Raw genomic sequence first — 17,769 nt, forward strand, 5'->3', positions numbered from 1 at the left:
GGGGCAGAAAGAGGGGAAAATATGAAGAGGGAGAAATCTGAGAAGAGGGGCAGATCTGCAGCGGGGGAGAGATCTGAGAAGAGGAAGACTGAGGGGAGAGAAGAGGGATCAACCTAGCTTTGATACCATGTTGGAATATGGAAAAAGAACTAGAACTAGAAACTGGAAATGAAATGACAAGACTGAAAGACAAGAAATACCTTGAGAAGAGTGTAGACAAGACACAAGCTAGACTGATTGATTACAATGATGTGACCCATTGAATGTATGGGCCAAAGTACAAGACATAAAGCAAGAGTGCTTATGGGATAATTGTAGAAGTGCCACATGGCACACACTCAAGACATAAAGACTAGACTGAAGCAAATAGAATGAGTGAGAGAGAGCAAGAGAGAGTGAGAGAGAAGGAGGCTTGGAAGCTGAAGACGTAGTTGCAATAGAATAGTGAGTACAACACACTAAAGGAAAAAGATAAGGTTTTGTCCTAGTGACAAAACCTTAGTAGTCACTAACCATAGTTAGTAAACTAACTGCAGTTAGGGGGAAAAACCTCTTAATGAGGGAAAAGTGCCCCTAAGCTTATTATATTACATTGGTCACTGCTGAATTATGTCTATAATTCTAACACCCCCTTGTAGTGCCAATGTCATGTACAAGGCTAATCAATCACCAAACGGATATAAGTTCAGGGCACTGCGAAATGCCTCAAACTTTTCACGTGGTAGTGCTTTGGTGAAAATATCTGCAACGTTGTCATGTGTGGACACAAAGATCATACTAATCTCTCCTGCATGCAACTTCTCTCTGACGTAGTGATAGTGAACCTCAATGTGTTTCGTGCGAGCATGAAACACTGGATTCTTTGCCACTGCAATGGCACTCTGACTATCAGTGAGAATTGGAGAGGGACCCTCCAAAGACAGACGAAGATCAGCAAATAGACGTCACAGCGAAACACATTCAACTGCTGCTGTGAAAGCTGCCCTGTACTCAGCTTCACATGATGAGGTAGCCACTGTAGATTGTTTCTTGCTCAGCCATGAAATACAAGATTTACCCAGAAAGAAACAATTGCCACTAGTGGACTGCCTAGTGTCATAATCACCAGCCCAATCTGAATCACTGTAGGCATACATCTGCAAGTCACCCCCCTGGGAAATAGTAAGCCAAAAGACTTTGTGCCCTGCAAATAACGGAAGATGCGCTTAACTGCCTGCCAATGCATAGTTTTTGGGCTGTATCTGCTCACCTGAGATACTGCAAACTGAATATCAGGTCTAGTGTTGCAGAGATATATGAGGCATCCAACAGCCTGACTGTAAAGTGTGGCATCAACTAATTCTCCCGCATCATGCATTGTGAGTTTCAGCCCTGGTTCCATAGGAGTGGATATGGGCTTACACTCTTGCATGTTAAATCTGTCCAAGAGTTTCTGAACATACTTGGACTGAGACATAACAGTGCCACGTCTCTCATGAGAGAACTGGATCCCCAAATAAAAGTGAAGCAGCCCCAAATCTGACATGTCGAAGTTGGTCTGCAAATCAGCTTTGAAATCTGCAATTTTTTCTTCATTGGACCCTGTGAGCAGTAAGTCATCGACATAAAGAAGGATGACTAATATTTCCCCCCCATCCATCTTGATGTAGAGGGTGCTCTCAGTAGGACTATTGTGCAGCCCCTTGCTGGTCAAAAAGGCATGTATCTTGGCATACCATGCACGAGGGGCCTGTTTCAGCCCATATAAAGCTTTATTGAGCTTGCATACTTGAAGTGCATTTGCTGTAATTTCAAAGCCCGGAGGGTGGTCTGACATACACCTCTTCCAGCAAGTCCCCATTCAAGAAGGCTGTTTTTATGTCCAACTGATGAACATTCCACTCAAAATGTGCAGCCATTGCAATTACTGATCGGATGGTGGTCATCCGGGATGTAGGAGCGAATGTCTCCTCATAATCTATGCCCTTTTTCTGAGCATAGCACTTAGCAACCAGCCTGGCCTTATATCTGTCAATGGAGCCATCTGGCTTCCGTTTGACTTTAAATACCCATCGTGTGCCAATGGCATGTTTACCCTGTGGCAAGTCCACAACATCCCAAGTCTGATTTTTTGCAATGGACTGCAACTCATCGTGCATGGCATTCATCCAATGCACATTACCTTTTGCCTCTTCAAATGTGGCAGGCTCCTCCTCATCAAGGAGAGTACCTGCATATGCTGATTCCACTGAATTAGCACCTTCCATGTGCCTTGCTGCACTGCGAGTCCTGCCAGGTAACGGAGCATCAAGTTTACTCTCCCTGAGAGTCTGTAACAGCCAGTTTGGGACTGTTTTTGCTGCATGTATGTCTGCAATTTCTTGCTGCACCACCTGTTCCACTGCCTGTGGAGGGGGCAAGACATCCTGTGGCGGAACTGAAGCATTTGGAGGTTGCTGTAAATTCTGATTTGGATCAGAAAAATCAGCAGGGGAACCCAAAGCAATGGGTAGCAACCCTTCAAAGACATCCTCTGAAGACGAAGGCATTTGAAATTCAGCCTGAGTGTGAGCTGAATTTTCAGAAAATATCACATCTCTACTTACAATGATTTTGCGTGTAGCAGGATTGTAGAGACGGTACCCCTTGCTTTCTGCACTGTATCCAACAAATATGCATTTGATGGCTTTATCTGACAATTTGTGCCTAAATTCAACTGGCACATGTGCATAGGCAAGGCATCCAAAGACTCGGAAGTGATCCACTGAAGGCTTCCTGTCATTCCAGACCTCAAAAGGAGTTTTTGTTTTTAAAGCCTTAGTGGGAGCCCTGTTCAAAATGTAATTGGCACACATTAAACCCTCTAGCTAGAATTTATGAGGCATGTGTTTGCTTTTCAGCATACATCTGTCCATCTCCATGAGGGTTCTATTTTTCATCTCAGCTTTGCCATTTTGCTGAGGGGTCAGCTTGACTGTGAGTTGATGCACAATACCCTTTTGCTTGAGAAAAGCATCAAATTCTGCAGATAGGTATTCCCCACCTCTATCCGTGCGTAATGTCTGTGTCCTGAGTCCGGTTTCATTTTCAACCATGGCTGAAAAGTGTTTAAACACCGTGAACACTTCAGATTTCTTTTTCAGCCCATAAACCCAAGTAAAATTGGAGTAGTCATCAATGAATGTGACAAAGTAGAGATGACCACCCAATGACGGAGTCCTCATGGGACCACAGACATCACTGTGTATAAGCTGCAATTTGCGAACAGCTTTAACTGAACCATCCTTCTTGAAGGGGAATCTATGCATTTTACCTAAAATGCACCCTTCACAGGCATGTGGAGGAGGTATCTCAAGAGGTGGCAATGCATCAACCATTGAAAATTTCTGAAGTGTCATTAAGCTGTTGTAATGCATGTGGCCATATCTGGCATGCCATAATTCTGCATTTTGCATGGCAGCTGTAGGGGTAGACATTGCCAGAGCATGGGCTGCTCTTTTCTCAAAAATATCAAGCTGAAAAAGCCCACGCAGTAGAGTACCAGATAACTTTAAGGCATAGTTAGCTTCCCTGTCTCGGACAGCACATTTGTCATCCTCAAAGATGACTTGAAATCCCCCTCTGTTAAGAGTGGACACTGAAAGAAGATTTTTGGTTATGCCAGGCACATATAAGACATCTGAAAGTCTGAAAATTGAGCCATCAATTGCAGTGAGCTCAACCTCTCCTGTGCCACGTACTGTATATGAGGAGTTGTTGGCACAAGTGACTTTCTTACCAACGGGAGGTGGATGCAAGGAAGTAAAAAGACACTTCCTAGAAGTGATATGCTTGGATGCACCGCTGTCAAAATACCATGTGTTCAGTGTTTCATTAACACTGAAAGCAGATGCATCTGTAGAAGAGTCAAAGCTGCAAGTCAAAAATGCATATGTATCATCACTGCAAGAGACTGTACTATCCCGAGCATCTGGAACAGCCAACCTAGAGTCTGAAATGCAAGATAAAAAGGCATAATCCTGTCCAACAAAGTTGGCTGCAGCATCCCCACTGTCAGATGCATGAGGGGCTGAATCTGAAACAGCGATACCTGAGTTGTTTTTCTTTTCTTTTGCAATCCTTTTCTTGCATTCTGCTATGTGATGACCTGGCTTTTTGCAGTAGTGACAAAAACCGTTCTTTTTGGGTTTGCTCTGATACCAAATGAAGCAAATAGAATGAGTGAGAGAGAGCAAGAGAGAGTGAGAGAGAAGGAGGCTTGGAAGCTGAAGACGTAGTTGCAATAGAATAGTGAGTACAACACACTAAAGGAAAAAGATAAGGTTTTGTCCTAGTGACAAAACCTTAGTAGTCACTAACCATAGTTAGTGAACTAACTGCAGTTAGGGGAAAAAACCTCTTAATGAGGGAAAAGTGCCCCTAACTAGCTTATTATATTACATTGGTCACTGCTGAATTATGTCTATAATTCTAACATAGACATAGACTTAGACTTAGACTTAGACTTAGACAAATGTAGACTAGGAAATAGTACACTTAGTGTGCACTTATCTCCAACAGAGGCTATCTTTTCATGATATGCCAGATGATAGACTGCCTCAAAGGCGACATCTGATTGTGAACAATAGCTTTTTTGCAGCATGTTGCTTTCAAGGCAATGGTTACTGAAGCCTATCAATCGCTGTCTTCTCAGAGCCATTTTGATATTGATAATGCATGGGATTCTTTTGTTTCCAAAATGCAAGTTGTAATCAGTGGCAAGTCTTACATGAAGACTCTGAGGGAAACTGTTGCTCATGCTAAATTAACTTTCCAAGACCTCACTGAACTCAGTCACTTTCGTCCTTTGTCCTTGCATGAGCAAACAATACTATGCCAGGCTAAACATTGTCTCCAAATCAATGATCAAAGGAAACTATGCCAGGCTAAACAATACTATGCCAGGCTAAACATTGTCTCCAAATCAATGATCAAAGGAAACTTGCTAAATGGGAGACCAGAGCAAGACAAAGAGCTTTCACAGATAAAGGCTGTTCTTCCAAGCATTTTTTTAAAAGCTTGCATCAGAAGAGATTAAAAACAAACATTTGCAAGGTGCTTATGCATGATGGTTCATGGACTACATCACAGTCATAGCTTGCTTCTGTCTGTGTACATTTCTCTCAGCAATTTGGTTATGCAGATCCTCCCTCGCAGCAGGTTTTGTCTGCAAGAAATTTACTTTTATAGTATTATCTACTACTCAAGCTTTGGAATTGGAGGAACCTTTTATTGAAAGAGAATTGTCAGATGCAATCAAATCCTGTAGTAGATGGAAATCTCCAAGATGGGATGGCCTTACAGTTGAGTTTTTTAAAGAATATTGGCCTCTTTTGAAGCACACTTTGCTGCATATGGTGAATTTTGCTTGGCAAAATCAGAAAATGCCAGACACATGGAAGAGAGGTCTTATTAAACTCCTTCCAAAAAAGCAAATCTGTGAATCTTTGGTTGATTGGAGACCTATCACACTTATGCCAATCATTTACAAATTTACTACCAAAATGATGGTTGATCGAATAAAAGGCTATTTGCATGATGGGTTGCATCCTGCGCAATATGGTTTTGTTCCTCGTAGGCATATCACGGACAACATTGCTAATGCCTATGTTGGAATAGAATATGCCAAATATATGCAGCAGGATGTTTTGCTATTGCAAGTTGATATTGCGAAAGCTTTTGATACTGTTCAGTGGGACTTTATTTCACAAGCGATGCAGGCCTTGGGATTTGGCACAAAAATGCAACAAGTTATCAATTGGCTATATCAAGATAGTAAAGCTGAATGTATACTTTCACGGGATATTTCTACAACCTGGACTCTTGGTTCTGTTCGGCAAGGCTGTCCCCTCAGTGCTTTACTATTTGCCATAGCCACTCATCCAATGCTTCAATATATGGGCTACCTTTTGGACACTGACATGTTGCATGGATTGGAAATTCCTGGCAACTGTAGCATGATCGCTCAAGCATATGCTGATGATTCTTTCTTTATCCCGAAAAATACTCAGAGCGATCTCTCTTTGATTATGCAGGCCCTTTCCATATGGCTTAGTTGTTGGTTTTCATGTGAATTTTTAGAAATCCAAGCTATTGCCGTTGCATGCTAAAGACTGGCATAGTCTTTTATGGCCTAGGGAAATTGTTCTACCTTCTCAATTGATTTGACATCTTGGCTATCCTTTAGGTTGGGGACTCACTCGTTCTCAACAAACTGATTGGATGCTCACAAAGCTGAGGAGAAAACTTGAATATTGGAAGCTTGCAACTTGGCCATTACATGTTCGTTTGCGAATAACGCAATCCATTTTGATAGCATACATACAATTCTATCTGCCTCTCATCATGTTTACTAAGGCAGATCTGGTTTCCTTTATGTTTGCTATCATGGAGATTTTCTGGCGTTCAAAAAATAGCAAGAAAAGTCTCAGATTACTCTCTATGCATCGTCTGTGTTCTCCAAAGATGCACGGGGGTTTGAACATACTCAATATTCAAATGCATATAATTGCTCATAGGGGAAAAATGATGTTGCAGTTTATGCAAGGGGATCACCCCTGATGTGCTCTCTTTTGTTGCATATTGATACTTCTGCTTTTGGGCATTGGCAACCTACATAGTGGGATTTCCTATTTGGCTCTATTCAAGGCAAGATCAGAGGTTGTCCTTTTGTCTCTCGTTTTCTTGATTGGAAGCACATCTTATCCCACTTGGAATGGAATGGTAGGGATTCTTTGTTGGGAAATTCTTTGAGGGCCTCTGAGAATATTTATTGGTCCAAAGTCTTTCACCCTCCTTTGGCTATACAAGAATCTAGGCGTTCTTATTTATATCTTTCAAAGGTATTGCTTCTGTGGCGGATGTACTTCAGGATGATGACACTCTTTTATCTTTTTCGGCGGCTGCTAGCAAGTATGGTTTGGGAGCTCATTACCGTCCTTTATGGCACAAAATTTCAGAAATGCTTCAACCTTTCTTGCCGGTACCTCGCTTGGAACTTCAAGATAGGCTTGAGGATTGGACTCTTCATTCTTCCTCTTCTTCAACCTGTCCATTGAAGGTGCCCTCTCTGTATAAAGTGTTGTTGCCTCCGTCTTGGGTTTCTGATACAGCTAATTCTGTTTGGCATATGGATCGCCCATCAAAGTGGTGGAAAAAGTGGCTGCTTCTCCTTTGGCATTATAAAGTCCCTCTTCGGCAACAACTTTTCTTTTGGCGAGTCCTACTTGGCATTTTTCCATTTGGGCAGTTACTCACGCATAGACATATTGCCCCGGCTGTTTGCCACAAATGTCTACATCTTGCAGAATCTGTGCCTCACATTTTGTGGCACTGTACACATACTTGTGATTTCCTTGCTCTCATTCGTCAAGGGCTTCGAGTGAGATTTCCTACTGTTACTTTTGGTAGGTTCTTCTGGTTATTTGGTTTTCATCCTGCTAGACAGGGTTTTGATTTATTTTTTGTTTGGGTATGCTACTGGGCACTTTGGACTCTATGGATGGACAGAAATCATAGTCTTTGGTGATCGCACTTTTTCATCTTTAGTTTTTTTCAAACGATCTTTGCGGCAATCATTTTATGATTGCTTTCAGCCTCATTTGATTGATCATGATGTATATATGGCTTATACTGAGATTTTCGGTTGAGTAGTAGTTACTCTGCTTTTGGAGTAACTATCAATGTAATTATTTCACATCAATAAAATATTTATTCTCACAAAAAAAAGTGTGTGTGTGTGTGTATATATATATAGGTATGATTGGATATATATTTAGTCTTACAAAGGGAGGGAGGTGTGTATGTGTGTGTGTGTGTGTGTGTCTCTTTCTCTCTCTCTCTCTCTATATATATATATATATATATACAAAGAATCTAAATTTGTATGATTGAACATATTCTAGTTTTACAGAGGTATATATATATATGTATGTATGTATGTATACATACATACATGTATGTGTGTGTGTGTGTGTGTCTCTCTCTCTCTCTCTCTCTCTCGCTATAGAGAAGGGAGCTTGGATGCATCAGCATAGACACGCCAAAGTTTGTACTCTCTGTGACTTGCAGTGAGTTGAGACGGAGGCACATGTAGCTTTATAGTGCCCCCGATATGCACATATCAGGGAGGTATACCAATAGATATTGGAGGACTCCGCTCAGTTGACATGAGTTCTCTCTACTGCCTCTACGGCAGGGTTGGGATCTTTTGTCACCCGTCTTTTTACATGTCGTCAGGAACTCATAGATTCTTGACCCCTCTTTTTGAGGAGACTTTCTTTACATTGTACTGAGATGGTCCCATGGGTGATTTTTGGCCCCTCGTGGACGTTAATAAATTTCTTATACTTCTCTCTCTCTTTATACACACTTTTTTAGTGAAATCTTATATTTCTTTGTGGGAAACCTCAGAAGAGGTGAAAACCCACCATGAAGTACAAAATTGAAAAGATTACAAGAAGGCCCTTGGGAAAAGCCAGGAAGTTAACTGAGAACTAGAAAAGTTGAAAAGTCACTATGGAATTTGCCAAAAAACTCCAAAAACAAAAGGAGGAAAATATGAATTTACACGCCTCAAGGTGGCGACGTAAAGACAATATCCTCCAAAGTGATCCCCTATTGTACCAAAAAAGCATTGAGTGAAGTAGTAGTGCCATCAATAAAATGCAATTTCTTTTGACCTTTGTGATTCTTTTTGACATAAGCAGGAAGACGGAACCGTTGAATCATTGGGTCAAAAACTTGTTGCAACATAGGATGCATATCATCAATTGTAGAAGCACTTTTTGAGGGAGGAGAAGCATCTTGAGTATCTTGCACTCTCAAATCCACCGTATTTTCCACTCTATCATATTGGAAGGAGAGAGATCCAATTGTGTGTCCTAATCTTCCTCATGACCATCAAGAACTATATCCGAGGGAGATATATCCACATGTAGCTGCAATTCAGGCTCCCGAAGATCAGAGATAACAACAATGGAAGAAGTAGAAGCAATGTAGGAAGAAGGATCATCAATAGGAGCCAGTTGAGACTTCTGCAACTGAGAGTTTGGCATAAGGGTATCCTGGCAAGAAAGAGTCTAGAAAGGATTTGACACTGCAACCGAAGCTTTCCCTTGAGTGTTCACCCGTCTCCATTCTTTATGCTTGGGCTGTTCCAACTTTTCATACTGGAGAGGAATAGGAACTTGAGGGAGGAGCAAAGCACCTTTTACACAGTTTGAATGACTTGCGGATGTAGAGCAATACCGAAAAAAATGACCCTTGCATTTGTAACATGCATTCGGGAAGGAAGCAAATTTCAACAAAATGCGAAAAGGATGGGTCATACCAAAATCAAGATCTAAACATGAAGATATGGCCTGATTCACCACAAGACACAGACTCGGATGTCCCTGCTCAAACCAAAAAATCCTGCTTGGGGAAATGCAGCACTCTACCCAAAAGAGCTGCAATAGAGGAGATATGCGAGAGCAAAGGTACGGGCAAGGCTTTGAGAGTGACCCAGACAGGACAGAAACGTATGAGGCTCTTGGCTGGGTCAAAAAGAGGATCCCAAGGCATAGCATATGCAACGAAACTTGCGCCATGCACCCCTACCTTACTGACCAATTGGTATACTGTTTCCACATCAATACATCTCGCATAATAAAAACCTTCTCCAAGAAAAACAAACGAGGAAATTTTTTCCACCCCAACAGCTGTTGTCGTTCAGGCATATAAGGAAGCCAAATTCATCACTCTGCCCATGAAATAGAGACAAACTTTGAGTTGTGCGTGACAGATACTATCAAGAAAAGAGTCTAGAGGGAGAGCTCTACACAGTAGCGAAAGCGAATCTTGAGCCTTCAAGACAGAATCCTCACATAAACGGCTTAGAAGATCCCTTTGCATCGACGACGAAGGATAAAAAGAAAAGTCAAATTTAAGCATTTTGTCAGGCTCGAAGAGATCAAGGGCCTGTTTTTTCCTTGTAGAGGCTGAGAGAAGGGCAGCGGTAGACTGAAAGGTAAAAGGAGCGCCAACAGACGGAACATTAGACGGAACAGTAAGTTTTTTCCTTGTAGAGGCTGAGAGAAGGGCAAACGAAGACTGAAAGGTAAAAGGAGCGACAACAGACGGAACAGTAGACGGATCATCAGATGCTGCAGCAGATGGAACAGCCGAGCGAGAGACTGAATTAGGGAACGAGGTGGTAACCGACTGGGGGTCTAGGGGACACGAAGGAGATAACGGGGCTGCAAGTGGACAACCAAAACATGCAGGGGACGACGAAGAAACAGGAAACGATGGCACAGAGACTTCCTGTGCCATCTTGAACCCACACACACACACACACACACACACACTCCTCTCTCTTTATACACACACACATATATTGTGTGTGTGTGTGCGTACATGCATACATACATACATGTGTGTGTGTGTGTGTGAGTCTTTTAGAAACCCAGCATAGCTGCTTATGCTTGGGCCTTGATGACGACATAAGTGTTGCTTTGCTTGCTAAGTATCTACGTTCTGTTTTTTAAAAAAAAATTGTTAACTTCATTTCGTCTCTTTCGCTTTCTCTTTTATTTTCTTTGTAGAATACTGGACTTCAAAACAACAAAAATTCTAAATTTCTACGATTGGATATATTCTAGTCTTATAGAGGTACATATATGTCTATGTGCGTTCGCGTGCGTGTATGTGTGTGTATAGATGAATCCAGGAACATGCCTAAACTCATCCTCTAAAAACACAAAATAGTGCAAATTCAATCTCATGATAGTCACTCATAAGGCTGAAACCATATATAAATGTATATGTATATAATATATGTATGTGTGTGTGTGTGTGTGTGTGTGTGTGTGTGTAGGATAGAAATCATAGAGATTTTTGGAGATCCTTTTTCTCTTTTCCGACGTTTTCTGCAGCAATCTTTCTTTGATTGTCTGCAAACTCATTACATAGATTATAATGTATACTTGTCATATACTGAAATCTTCAACTGATGTACTCTTGAGCTCCCCTTTTACTTTGTAATATAAAGCATCAAAATTTTCACCCAAAAAAATTTTGGGCGCACACACATGCATGTGTGTGTGTGTGTAATCATATAATCATGTGTAATCTCTCAAATCTCCGCTAATTGGTTGCCAAGAGATCACTCCAGTAGAAGGGTTTTGCATACATTCACTAGTGCATCAAACAGCCATCCCTTCGTGAGGGGGTCTTGGAAGTGTGCTCGAAAGCATTGTCACTTTGGCCGGGCTAGAGCTCCCTGCCCTCGTGTATGTAAAACTAGTCCCGTGAAGATTGCCCTTAGATAGTACGACATCCCTTTGTGAGGGGGTCTTGGAAGTGTGCTCAAAAGCATTGTCACTCTGGTCGGGATAGAGCTCCCTGCCCTTGTGTATGTAAAACTAGTCCCGTGAAGATTGCCCTTAGATAAGTGTACGACAGCAGGATCTCCACTAGTTGAAGCTGTGTCGATGAAGTACTACTCACGAGGTGTTGAAAATCAAGGTTGATTGTTAAGTATCTCTCCATGCAGACACTTGTAGGGCCTCTAGATGTCTTTGTAGGCCTGTTGTTGAAGAGGATATGAGGACTATGTCATCTGCATACAATAATATCTGTATCATCAGATTAGAAAGCAATGATCCCTCACCTCCTAGGTGATCAATGAAGGTCGTGGTCGAGACCTCTTCAATGTAGAGCCCAAAGAGTGTCAATGAGAGGGGATGCCCTTGCTTCACTCCGACTGTGCGATTACTGTGGACTTTTGAGCAGAAACTTGCAGAGCTGGAATAATAGATTTGTTAGCAATGACACATTCAGTTTACTGAGTTTTCATTGGAGTATGCTTTCATTGGTTGAGTTTTGTTCATTATATTTGTGTGCTTAACACTATTTCTCTGATGGTACGATTGATTATCATTTATTAATTAGGCTGTTAATGATTCTTTAAGGCTTGATGGAGAAAGAAGGGGTAAGGTATCAAGAATGGCCACGAAACCTTCCTAGTATGGAAGCTATCATTATCTTGAGTAAGAGACAATCTACTAGTCAGATAACAAATGCATGCAAGCAAAATAGGTGGGACAGATACACATTTTCTTAATAAAGAGGTTCATAGCATGCACTTGTGGTAGAGTATTGTGCCTGATGGTTTGGGATTTGTTTTCTATATGAACGTTTGTTTATCTTCAGCATCTTAACATTGTCTCTTGGATGGTGTTTGGCAGTGTATTTTATTGATGCCTATTCTCCTTTGGATGTAATTTGGTTGACATATGGTTGCTTTGTTTACTCAATGCTGATTTTGCTTCGCATTTATGGATTCTTCATGGTGGCAATGTTAAGATTCTGTATTTTATTGATTAAATTAACTTTCTATTTCCCAATTCACTTTGTGTAACTGCTGCATAGTATAATGATGATTTGGCCTTGCAATAGGTTGTGGAAATCATTGCTCAAAGACTCGAAAATGAACCTAGCTTTCACCGTCGAGTGGACTTGTTTTTTTTAGTGGATTCTATCACTCAATGCTCTGGGAGTTCAAAGGGTATGGAATATCACTTTCTTACAGCATGGCTTGGCTTGAATATCTTGCTAGATGTTTGGAGTTGCATGACATTGTTTGTAAGCCTTGCAGGTTTTGCTGGAGCAGTCTATCCTCCAACTGTGCAGGCAGCATTGCCTCGGTTGTTGAATGCAGCTGCACCGCCAGGAAGTGTGGCTCGTGAGAATCGACGACAGTGTTTAAAGGTAAGATTTGGTTTTTGATGCATCTTATGCACTCTGAAAATGAAACAGCACAAGTTTCAAGCAAAAAAAAATCGTTTTGAATAGTTCAGTTTGGAATCCAAATTTTCATGCTACAAATGAGTGCAAAACGTTCAATGGAGGATATGACTGCTCAGTGATTGAAGATTTGAAAATCCTGCTGGAGAATCTAGGCTTGTACCCTAGTAGGATTGATACCTTCTAGACCTCCCGTGCAGTGGAAGAATGGAGGACAACAGTAATCTTGAACCAAAGGTTAATTGAAAGTTTAATTGACAGTTGTACACAAGAATAAACTCACAAACACTCAGATCAGAGATTGTTGACAGCAGTAATGAATAGCAAGATATATTGTGAGAGGGGGAAGAGTAGTGGAAGGGAGAGAGAGTAAGAGAGTGACACTCTAGTGCGGGTGTGAAGTGATAGTGAGCCACACCACAAACTCACTTATGTTTTATTAGGATTAGGTTTACCCTATGACTGTCTTAAGACAGTCATAGGTGTCCTATCTTTAATTCTTTAATTAAGGGTTGGCAATGTGCCTTTACCCCCAACAACCTCCCACCTAAAGGCCAATGTGCCTAAAGGGGAGAAAAGAATAAAAATTACAGCAATATACAGTTACTGTATACAAGACCATAAAGTAAGAATGGTCTCATCCTAATCCCATGATGTGGCGGCAATGTGCAAACCGCTCTGTAGGCAAGCTCTTAGTGAGCAAATCTGCAGGATTATCATCAGTGTGCACTTTCACAAGCTCAAGTCGCTTGTCTTCCAGTACCTCCCTGATGAAATGATATTTCACTTCTATGTGCTTGGTCTTCTGATGAAAGACCGGATTCTTTGCCAACATGATAGCACTCTGACTATCACAATGCAAAACTGGCATATCTCCTGTAATGCCCAAATCTCCCACCAGCCGAGTAAGCCATATTGCTTCCTTGCAAGCCTCAATGGCTGCAACATATTCAGCTTCTGTGGTTGACAGTGCAACGCATTTCTGCAACCGAGACACCCATGATATAGCACCTCCTGCAAATGTGAAAATATAACCGGTAGTAGACTTCCGGTTATCTGCATTCCGTGCATAGTCTGAATCTGTAAAACCATGCACCAATGCATCCTGCCTACCATAGCATATGCACAAGTCTTTGGTACCTTTGAGATACCTCAAGACACCTTTCACTGCTTCCCAATGCCGCTTGCCTGGATTTGCCATATACCTGCTGATGACTCCCACCGCAAAAGCAATATCCAGACGAGTGGCAACCATGGCATACATCAAAGATCCAACTGCAGATGCATACGAAACCTTGGCCATTTCAGCCTTATCATCATCTGATCTGGGGCTGTCCTTACTGCTGAGTTTTAAATGTGGAGGCAACGGGGTACTAATGGACTTCCCCCCCTCCATTTTAAACCTCTGCAGTACTTTGTCAATGTACTCTTTCTGTGACAGAAACAAAAGTCCCTTGGACCTGTCACGAGTAATACGCATGCCAAGAATATGATTTGCATCACCCAAGTCTTTCATGTCAAAAGACTTATGCAGTTGTTTCTTCAAAACACGAATCTCATGCTGAGATTTACTGGCAATAAGCATGTCATCCACATATAGAATGAGTAGCATCAAACTGCCATCCTTTGTACAAGCAATGATCGGTCTCACACCGATGATACCCTTGGGACTGCATGAAGGCATCAAACTTCTTGTACCATTCTCTTGGCGCCTGCTTGAGTCCATACAAGCTCCTCTTGAGCTTACACACAAGCTGTTCTTTCCCTTTAACAGCATATCCCTCTGGCTGACTCATATAGATCTCATCATGGAGATCTCCGTGAAGAAAAGCTGTCTTCACATCCATCTGACATAAATCCATGTCGTCATGAGCAACAAGAGCTAACACTGCTCTCAAAGTAGTCATCTTGACTACAGGTGAAAAGATCTCATCAAAGTCAATGCCCTTCTCCTGCTTAAATCCCTTGGCAACCAATCTGGCCTTATACCGAGGTAAAGCATTTGAATCCACTTTGACTTTGTAAACCCACTTGCATGGCAAAACCTTTCTGCCTGCAGGTAACTGCACCAAGTCCCATGTATCATTCTGAAGTAGGGAGTCCATTTCTGACTGCATGGCTTTCTCCCACTTCTTTTTCTCTGTTCTTCCCATAGCTTCCTTGAAGCTGGAAGGCTCACCACAATCTGTCAGCATGATAAAATCAGCCACATTATTGGCTCCTGGAACAAACCTGGCAGGAGGCCGTTGTGCACGGGTGCTCCTCCTCACAAAATGTTCCGGATTAGGCTGCTGTCCAGCCTGTTCTTCATGCATGACGGGTGGCTGTACCACCATATCTGGCTGTTCTACAGCCCCATCTGTTGGCACATCCAGTGGTGCATCATTGGCAAAATTATCTGGCTGATTTTCAGCCTGTATACCCTCTTGAACAGGGTGATCTGCAGCAGGCTGCTGCTGCATATAAATGGGCATTCTTTGCTGTCCAACATCATCATAAATAACCCTCCTGTATTCCACAGGTTGCACGGGTTCCTTGTGTACACTATCTTCTTTAAAGATGACATCATTGCTGCGTATAATCTTCCGTTTAACGGGATCCCATAACCTGTACCCCATTTCACCTTCGTCACCATATCCCATAAAGATGCATCTGATAGACTTTGGATCCAGTTTGGTGCGTAGATCTTTGCGTACATGAGCAAAGCACTCGCAGCCAAATACACGTAAGTGCTTATATGAGGGAGGCTTGCCAGACCACACCTCCTCTGGCACTTTCAACTCCAAAGCCTTATTTGGTGACCTGTTAATAATGTGAACTGCTGTTTGCACGGCTTCTGCCCAAAAGCCATGGGGTAATGCAGCATAAGACAACATACATCGAACCTTCTCCTGAATAGTTCGATTCATCCGCTCACTTGCACCATTTTGAGATGCATTATGAGGGGCTGTGAGTTCCTGTTTGATGCCCTTAGCTTGGCAAAACTGCACAAAAGCATGTGACACATACTCACCCCCATTATCGGATCTGAGGCATTTCAGCCTACGACCTGTCCGATTCTCAACCTGAGCGACAAACCTCTTGAAAGCATCTAGGGCATCTCCCTTATGCTTCAAGAAATAGACCCACACCTTACGTGTGGCATCATCAATGAAAGTAATAAAATATTTTGCACCCCCTAGTGATAACTGTGGCATCTCACACAAATCAGTGTGCACTAGATCAAGTGGTGCTCTATTCTGGGGAGATCTCCTCTTATGAGGAGTCACAGAATGCTTGCCAAAAATACAATGATCACAAGTAGGCAAATCTGAAAAAGAGAGAGGCGGCAGATAACCCAAACGTGACAGTTCTTGCATTCCTTTAACAGACATGTGTCCCAACCGGCTATGCCACAATGAAACCTTTGGCAGCTCGGTTATGGCAACAACATGATTACCCACATTGGAAACATAAAGAGGGTACAAGGTATCACTCTTAAAACCCTCAGCCACTACAGTCTGGCCATCAGTAATCACCCATTTGGAATCCCCAAATGTGGTGTGGTAACCACTGTCATCTAATAAGCCAGTGCTAATCAGCTTTTTCTTGATTTGTGGCACATGGCGAACACCATCAAGCATAAATGACTGTCCATCAGGAAATACTATCTGTATACTGCCAATCCCTGCAATCTGACATGCATAGTTGTTCCCAAGATGAACAACTCCATGAGTACCTGTGTAGGAAGTAAACCACTCCCTATGAGGAGTAACATGAAAAGAGGCACCTGAATCCAAGAGCCAGATGTGCATGTAATGGCCATCAATAACCAAAGCATGTGCTATTACAGCAGAAGAGCATAAAACATCATGTATGTCACTGTCACTGTCCTCTGCTGCAACATTCACTGCATCCAAGTCATCTGCCTTGGCCTTGCCTTTGCCTTTGCTTGCATTTCCTGCATCCTTTGTTTCAGCCTTCTTGGCTTTCTGATCCCGTATGAACTTGAAGCACTTCGACTTCACATGTCCCTTCTTGCCACAATAAAAGCATTCAATGTCCTTTTTGCCACGGGACTGACTGCGGGATTTGGACTTACTAGCAGATCTCCCCTTCTGCTGAGTCCTGCCTCTGTTCTGTACCTGCAAAGCATTTGAAGACTTGCTGCCCGCATTATTCTTCCTGCTCATCTCCTCCATAAGGAGAGAGCTCTCTACATCAGCATAAATAAGAGTGGCATTTGAGTTTGACAGGGTGGTCTTGAAAGTGTCCCAACTCTCGGGGAGGGTACACAGCAAGAAAGTAGCCTTGAACTCCTCATCAAGGTTCAACCCCTGTGCAATCAGCTGTGTAAAGATGGCATTGAACTCACTCAAGTGTGAGGTCATAGCTGTACCTTCCTTCATGCGAAGATCAACCAGCTTCTTCAGCCAATAAACCTTACTGGCTGAGCTCTTTTGGGCATATAATTCTTCTAGTCTTTGCCATAGACCATAAGAGGTCTTTTCAGCCTGTACATTGAACACAAGAGTGTCTGAAATAGTGAGCATGATAGCTGCCCTCGCGGACAAATCAAGCTCTTCCCAGTCATCAGCTGCCATATCGGATGGCTTGACACCCTTTACCCTTATGGGCTTAGCAATCTTCTTTAACAGAAGTACATTCAAGCACTGTTCTGCCCATAATGCATAGTTATGTGCTCCTTCCAGTTTCTTCATGTTCAGAATTGAAGAATCACCTCCTCCTGATGCCATATCAGATGAGGAAAGTACCTGACTCCCTGGAAGTAAAAAGACTGAATAAAAGTTCTGATTTCTCAGAAAAGCCTGCTCTATTCAAGAGCCAGAAGCACTCTCAATGGTGCTGTTTTTACTGTCAGTAAAATCTGCAGCAAAACAGTAAATGTCCCTGCAAATACTGTACCTTCTGACAAACTGTTCTGAGCTCAAAAAGGCATAAAAACAGTGATTTCAGACTGCT

General features: G+C 42.2%; 1 protein-coding gene across 2 annotated transcripts in view; it reads left to right on the plus strand.

The window, feature by feature from the left end:
• The window catches only part of LOC147893349 (ENHANCER OF AG-4 protein 2-like), a 51,259-nt gene that overhangs the window by 19,076 nt on the left and 14,414 nt on the right, over positions 1 to 17,769 (plus strand). For both annotated transcript variants that reach the window (XM_087385497.1, XM_087385498.1), the window contains exons 8-9: positions 12,460 to 12,568; positions 12,659 to 12,771. In XM_087385497.1, coding sequence (XP_087241623.1) covers positions 12,460 to 12,568; positions 12,659 to 12,771 — 222 coding nt within the window. The remainder of the gene's footprint in view (positions 1 to 12,459; positions 12,569 to 12,658; positions 12,772 to 17,769) is intronic.

This window comes from Dipteris shenzhenensis, chromosome 15, assembly GCF_047967505.1.
Source record: "Dipteris shenzhenensis isolate YYH24624 ecotype China chromosome 15, Dip_SZ_1.0, whole genome shotgun sequence".
Taxonomy (NCBI): Eukaryota; Viridiplantae; Streptophyta; class Polypodiopsida; order Gleicheniales; family Dipteridaceae; genus Dipteris; species Dipteris shenzhenensis.